We start from the raw sequence: 6,844 nt of genomic DNA, 5'->3' as shown, positions 1-6,844 counted from the left end.
AGAAGGGTAAGATGACGGGGGGGGGGAAGGACAAGGGACTCTGCCAGCGTTTCGAGGGATCTCCCGGAGCTGGTCGGAATCTCTTCTTCCTCCATGCTTTCGGGCCACCCCCGGTGCGCGGGGCGGGCACCTGTGTGCCGTTCCGGGGATGCTCTCGAACATCTGCGTCCTAGTGTCACCATGGTTGCTGTGTGCTTGTCTCTCTCTCTCTCTCTCTCTCTCTCTCTCTCTCTCTCGCTCTCCCAGGAGAGGAGTCAGTTGGGGAAGTCGCTTCTAGGAGAGGGAGAGGGAGAGAGAGAAAGCGGTACATTTGAGAAAGTCAAGTGTCCTGAATGGGGGGGGGGGGCCCTGCTGACTGACGCCCGCCAGGCAACCCCGCCGCTCGGGGGGAGAGACAACGAGAGACATGCCTCATGGCCAGGGGTGCGGCCGGGACAATCCGTTGGCGCCTCAGGATCACCTGCCAGTCACAGACATCGAAATGTCATTCAGAAGCGACGCGCTCCCCAGTTTGTACTCTCCCCGCATGCTGCAAGTTAGAGGCCCTTCCTCTGTTCTCCCAAGCTGTTCGGGATTTTTTTCGCCATGCTCATTCATCGACCCTTCCCGCCGCTGGAGGCTGGGCGCTGTTTCCCCGGATGCCCCTGGTGCGGCTCAACCACAGGTCTCCACTCGGCCGGATGCTCGCTTGCTCGCGCGCACGCGCGCGCGCATGCATGCATGTCCGGTTCAGTTGGGGGGTTGATCTGCATCCTCATCGGGGAGAGTGCGCTGTGATGCCTCAGGATATCGGTCGTCTTTCCCCCTCTCCTTTCCTGTACATTTCGCGCCCCTCCCCCTCTCCTCCCTCCCCCTCTCCTCCCTCCCCCTCCCTCCCCCTCTCTCTCCCCTCTCTCCCCCTCTCTCTCCCTCTCTCTCTTTCATCCCATCCCTCCTATCGCCGCAAAAGGGCCCCCCCCCACCACCCTCTGTCAGACCCCCTGGACTAACGGTCTTTTCTGCTCCTCTTTTTGTTCCTCTCTCTCTCTCTCCTCAACTAGTTTCACGAACCCGAAAGATGCTTTTCCGCATTGCTACCCGCACAGCCCCCGCCCTCCGGGCGCTCGAGGCCGCCGCCGCCTCCGCCGCCCGCCCCGCTTCCATGGTTGCCTTCTTCTCGACTGTCACTCGTACCCGGCCTGGTGATCGCCTGATTGTCCCCAACGAGCCTTCTGATGGCAACCCCGCGCGTGCGTTTCCCTTCTTCCCTCTCTCTCTCTCTCCCTCTCCCCCTCCTTCTCTCTCTTTTCCTGTCCTCCGCCTCCGCCTTCTCCTCTGGCTGACCTTCTGTCTCCTCTTCTCCCTCCTTTTTGGGGATTCTCTCTCCCCCGCCCCCCCTCCTCCTCGGCGCCTCATAAAATGCTGTAGCCCTCTTCCCCCGGCCGGACAGCTCCGCCCTGCTGGCCAACCTGAAGGAGAACGCGGCCCCCCTTCCCGAGGGTTCTACCCCTGCGGAGACCTTCATGGCCAAGATCCAGGAGCGCACCCTCCTCGGGCAGGCTCCCGCCCAGTCGGACTTGCTGAACCTGGCTCGTGCCATTGACTCAGATGCCGACCTGGCTCTCTTTGACGAGGCCATCCATTCGTGCGTGCATTCTTACCCTGCCTCAGATGCTCGTCTCCTCCTTCCCTCTGCTCGCTTTTTTTTTTTGAAAATCTGACCATCCGTCTGCTCGGCCACCTTCCTCCCTTCCCTGCCGCTTGGCCATCCGCTCGTCCTCCAGTTTCCGTGTTCGCCATCAGACCATCAACATCCAGACCGGTGGTGCTCTCGCCAAGGCCCTCATTCGCATCAACCAGCCGCTGCTGATGTTTAAGTACTTCAAGAATCCCTCCAAGTACACTCTTTATCCCTCTTTCCAGGATCTTCAGGGGCTGCTGTACCGCCTGGCCATCGACTGCCGCGCCGACCCCAGCCTGCTTCCCCGCTGTGCGTGCTGCCTGCTATCCGCCACATTTGCCGGGCCTCGCCCCGGCCGTGTATGTGCACACCTTCGGTCGGTTTGCTGACTTCCCCTTTCCCTTTTGCCCTTCATCCAGGCTTCGAGGCTTTCCGCATGATGCGCCGCCAGTACACCCCGAACGTCACGACTTTCTCCCTTCTGATCCGCGCTTGCCTGAATGCCAATACCAACGACAGCACCATCTATGCTGCGGAGGTTTTCTTCTACCCGAGCAACCTGTGCGCCCGATCGCCCTCCCGCGCCTCGGCTCTTCGCTTGTTTTCCCTCCTCCTCCCCCCCTCCCCCCCCATACGTCTATTTCCCCCTGCGCCGACTATTTTCACTGACGACACACGGACTCCCTGCCCCTCGCCGCCGCCGCCGCCGCCGCCGCCGCCGCCGCCGCCACCGCCACCTCCTCTCCCCTCCAAAGCCCCTGCCTGAAGCCGGTCGGCGAGAACCTGGATGTCCTGCTGCCGATCATCGTCACTCGCTTGATGGCGATCCAGGACGTCGAGCCGAAGGCGGCCCCTCTGCTTGCTCGCCTGCGCATCTGCACCGTCCAGTTCGCTCAGTTCCACAACCGTGGGGGTGCGTCTTTTTTCTCCTCCCTCTCGGCGCTCTCACATCCGCGCCCCGAGCACATGCCCTTCACCACACTCTCCCCGCCGCCCTTCTCACCCTCATTGCTCCTGTGCCTCTCTTTTTCGTCCCAGATCCTCGGGGTGCCTTCATTCCGGAGTCTCTGCTCAAGATCTTTAAGATTACTCTGGACGAGATCCAGGCCTAAGGTCTTCCTCCATCTCTCCCCTCCCCCCCCCTTTTTCTGCCCTTGTTCCCCGTCCCCCCCCCCCCCCTCCCCGCGCCATGGCGCCTCAACGCCTCTTCTTTCCCTCCGCCCCCTCCCAATATACAACCATATAGATCGATGGCCTTCCCTTGCCCTTCTTCTTCTTCTTCTTCGCCCGCGCGTGCGTGAATGCGCGCATGGACGCACATCAACAAATGGGCGGCCAGGGGAAAATCTATGTCTATTGTCTGTTCCCCTCCCCCTCCGGGCGGGGGGGGGGGGGGGGGACCTCTCAAATGTCTGGCGACATTACCACTCCACACTGGCCAGGCTGACCGGGTCGGAGTCCTTGGGCGCCTCGATGACATTGTAGCGCACATGAAGGGCAGCCCGAGCCGCGGGCCCGTAGGGGATGGCGTCTTGGCCAAAGAGAGCGCCATACGCTCGGCCAACCCAGGCCATCTCGGCCAGCCAGGCGGCGTGCGTCCGGGCCGTCAGGGCCTGCAGGGCATCGGAATCGGTGGCTGGAGTCCGGCCGGCATCGGCGCCATACAGCTCGGCCACCAGTCGAAGGAGCGCGCGCGCGGCCTCTGGCGAAGGAGGCGGCAAAAGGGCTGCCTCCTCGGGCGACATGTCCGGCTTGTCCGGATCCACCGGGCGAAGCTGGCCCGCGCCATTCAGGCATGCTACGGGATGGTCGACCGGGAGACAGGCAGGGAGAGAAGGGCACAGGGGGAGGGCACGCGGGAGGGCAGCAGGGCAAGGCGGAGCGGTGCGTGAGGAGGAGGGCCAGGGGAAAAGGAGACAAAAGAGCCGCCCTGTGAAAGAGGCAAGGGGGGACCGGGGAGCATGTCCCCTGGCATGGACGCACCACCTGGGCAGGCCATCATCTCGACGAAGTCCCACCCGGAGCCGGCGCCTGGGCGCGCCGGGCGCGTCACTCGGCGGGCCACATTCTGGATGTTCCTGAAGCCGTACGCCGTGCCGAAGGTCAGAACCTCACGTTCCACGGGATCGTCAGCATCGGCCACCAGCAGCAGGACAAAGTCCCGGGTATCGGCATTGCGGCCGACCCGCGTTTCCAGGCGAGCAGTCTGCCCCGGGGTGAAGGGAGCCAGCGGGAGGGAGGCCCGGGACCCGGGGGTGGGCGCCGCCCGGCGCAGGTGCGCCACGGCCCCGAATGGAAGCACAAGACCAAAGAGCTCGTACGCCGCCGCGCGGAGCAGGTACTCCAGCAGGCCACCGGCTCCGGCATCCTCCTCCATGTCGGACAGGAGGTCCTCATCGGGCCCGGGCGTGGGAGACCCCGGGGTGGCGGACGCCGGCGAGGCCAAGTTCGAGGGAGAGGCCGGATGAGAGGGGCAATCCGAGGGGCCCAAGCTGGCAAGCAGGCTATCCAGCTGCTCGGACGGAAGTCCATCCAGGGGGCCGGTGGCCGCGCGGATGGCCGCATCCAGCTCGCCGGCCGTCAGGACACAGTCCACATCGAGGCCGCCATCGGTGGGGGCCGCCTCATCGCCGAGGCCGCCCGAGCGCCGGGCCGCCTCGAGCTTCTTGTCGTAGCACATCTGCACACTGACATGGAAGGGCCGGCCGGCTTGGCGGGCCGTCGCATCGGCGGCCACGGCCCGCCGGGCAAGGGCACCAGCCACACGAGTGGCGCTCGATGTGGTGGCCAACATCGGCACATAGAGGGCGGCCCGGGCGTGCTTCTCCGCGTAGCAAGTCCATCCCGGGCAGGCGGACGCCAGGATGGGGCCGGCGGACGCGGGGGCCGCGGCAGCCGCTCGCCGTGCGGGCCCAGAGGCCGAGCGCGCCGGCAGGCCGGCCACGGAGGCCGCGAGAACCGTGGAGCACCCCTGCAGGGCGGCCGGGCCGCCGCGAGCCGCGCAGAACCGGTGCAGGAACTCGGCGGCCGCCTCGGCGAGGCCCACCCGCCGGGCCTCGCGCTCGTCGAACACCCAGATGCGTGCCGGGGTGGCCTCAGCCGGGTCGACATCGGCCGGAAGGCCAAACAGCCGGCGGATGGCATGCGCCAGCCGCCCCCGGGCCTCGGCCGGACTGGCAAGCTGGTAGCGTGCCGCAAAGGAGGCCGCAATTTGTGGGGCAATCGTCACGCAGATGGGCCGGATCTCCGAGGTCTTGCCCTCCTGCAGGGGAACATGGAGCGTGAGTTGCCCGGCACCCGGGGAAGCTGGGCCAAGGGAGGGGAGGAGGGTGCACGGCCAAGGGCGTGTGGCGTACCTGGGCCAGACGATGGTTGGTCTCAACCAGGCGCAGGACCTCGGTGGTGCTTTGGGAGTTAACCAGCACCGCTTCGGCGCTGGTCACGCATCCGGAGCAGGCCAGGCAGTCGGCCAGAGTAATTTCCACCTTCTTCTCCAGAGGCAGGTCATCGGCAGGGGCAGTTGGCGGGGCCGGCGTGGGCGGGGCGTCGACCTGGCCTTCGATGGCAATCATGCCAGTCTGTCATTCATGGGCAGAAGAAGGAGGGAGCAAAATCCATGGTCGTCAGCACACAGGTGGAGGGGGCAAATGCGCGGGCCCGCGTTTCGGGAGGGAGGCCACAGCGTGCGACGCACGTTGCCACCAGCAGGCGGCGCGGCCGTGGTGTTCTTCTCCGAAGGAAGGCGAGACACCGGCGGCAGGACACACGCCTGCGACGGGCCGATGAAGTCATTCAGGTCCGACAGCAGCGCAGCCCCGGAGAAGGAGGACGGGCCCGACATGATAGCGGGTCCAGGGGACAGAGGAGGTCCTGGCAGCCAGAGAGACCGGGGGCGCGAGGAAGCCAGATGAAAGGGATCTGAGGGGAGGGGAGGGGGAGAAAGACAGGGGAGGGGGGAGGGGGGGGGGGAAAGGAGAACGGGGGAATGGGTCGGGCAGTGGGGCACTGTGCACGATCGGCCCGCGCAGGGACCCACCCCCGCCGGGAGGTCGCTCTTAAGGGCGAGTGTGTATGGCTTGCCCAGGGGGGGGGAGTGGGCGAAGCCGGGCCTGGCTGTCCGGGCCGGTCGGTCTCGCTTGTTCTTTTTTTTCGGCCCGCCAAGCCCAGGTGTGTGTGTGTGTGTGTGTGTGTGTGTGTGTGCCGCGGGCCGGCTTTCTCCGTTCCGGAACCCGCTGATGCTTACACAGGGCATTGCCCTTGAGAACGTAATCGCTGACCCCGAGGTCGCTCGGGCACCCCCTGCACCTGGGCCCCACACGCGGCGGATCTCCCCCCCCCCCCCTCTTTCCCCCTCTTGTTCCCTGTGTCTGCCGCTCGCGGCGGCCCCCCTCGCCCCCGCCCCGCCTGTTTAGTGTGCGCCCAGATTGGGGCCTCCACATGTGATAGCACATGCGCTGGCAGTAGGGGCGAAATGCCAACCGATCGCGATCGGCCTGTAAGCTAGCCAACATGTGTCCCACCCCGGCGGCCCCGCGCCCCGCCCCCCTGCCGTCCCTTCGCCCTTGCCGGCCATTTTTAAGAGGATGGCCCGGGAAGAAGAGGCCCAGGGGACCGGGCAAGACCCCAGGCTGGGCCCCGCTGGGGAGGGCGTTTGCCAACGTGTCGAGATCGCCGTGTTGAAGAGGGGCCACATCCCGGGCTGGCCCTCCGGCACGCCTGCTTCACCACCTGCTGCCTCATCCTCTCTGCTCGCCTGCCCGCGCGCCCTGGCCAGCCTCTCCCTGCCTTTCATGTCGCACCTCCTCCGTCTGTCGAGGCCGGCCTGGCTCACGCCGCGGTACCTCGTCGGGCTGCTTTGCCTCCTCGGGGTCATCTGCCTCTGGGTGGGGGCCTCACTCCTGGTGCAGGTATGTCCCTGCCGCCCCCCCTCCCCCGCCCCCCCCCCCTTTTTGGCTTGTCAGATCTTCCGGCCGACTGCCACTAACCATCCTCCCGGGGCTCGAAGAATATCTTTGTGGATGTCGGCTACAGCAAGCCCATGTTTGTCACCTACCTGTCGACCGCCCTCTTCTCGGTCCACTGGCTGTTGATGGGCATCGAGCATGTGTACCGTCGCCTCCGGAGCAAGTACTTCCCGGCCTCAGTCGATCAGGTGCACCCATGCCGGGACCCACTTCCCCCCCC

At 66.0% G+C, this 6,844-nt stretch overlaps 3 protein-coding genes across 3 annotated transcripts in view; 2 read left to right on the top strand and 1 right to left on the bottom strand.

Annotated features, from left to right (window-relative positions):
* The first annotated feature begins 797 nt into the window (after positions 1–797).
* Positions 798–2,834, top strand: H696_02967 (hypothetical protein). The gene is made up of 7 exons (XM_009496851.1): positions 798–817; positions 1,041–1,229; positions 1,408–1,624; positions 1,764–1,969; positions 2,080–2,221; positions 2,416–2,573; positions 2,699–2,834. Exons 2-7 carry the CDS (start codon positions 1,058–1,060, stop codon positions 2,770–2,772), a joined length of 969 nt encoding a protein of 322 aa, XP_009495126.1. The 5' UTR covers positions 798–817; positions 1,041–1,057; the 3' UTR covers positions 2,773–2,834.
* Positions 2,835–3,050: 216 nt separating this feature from the next.
* On the bottom strand, positions 3,051–5,613 carry H696_02966 (hypothetical protein). Its single transcript, XM_009496850.1, has 4 exons — positions 5,355–5,613; positions 5,017–5,238; positions 3,644–4,922; positions 3,051–3,458 (listed from the first exon to the last, which is right to left on the bottom strand). The coding sequence occupies exons 1-4, from the start codon at positions 5,499–5,501 to the stop codon at positions 3,082–3,084; spliced, it is 2,025 nt and encodes a 674-aa protein (XP_009495125.1). The 5' UTR covers positions 5,502–5,613; the 3' UTR covers positions 3,051–3,081.
* A 669-nt stretch (positions 5,614–6,282) lies between these two features.
* H696_02965 overlaps positions 6,283–6,844 on the top strand; it is a 2,423-nt gene continuing 1,861 nt past the window's right edge. Inside the window, exons 1-2 of the mRNA XM_009496848.1 lie at positions 6,283–6,567; positions 6,666–6,812. Of these exons, the coding sequence (XP_009495123.1) occupies positions 6,451–6,567; positions 6,666–6,812 (264 nt within the window). The 5' untranslated portion in view covers positions 6,283–6,450. The remainder of the gene's footprint in view (positions 6,568–6,665; positions 6,813–6,844) is intronic.

Source organism: Fonticula alba (assembly GCF_000388065.1).
Source record: "Fonticula alba strain ATCC 38817 unplaced genomic scaffold supercont2.4, whole genome shotgun sequence".
Lineage (NCBI taxonomy): Eukaryota > Rotosphaerida > Fonticulaceae > Fonticula > Fonticula alba.
This window is presented reverse-complemented; position numbering and strand designations above follow the sequence as displayed.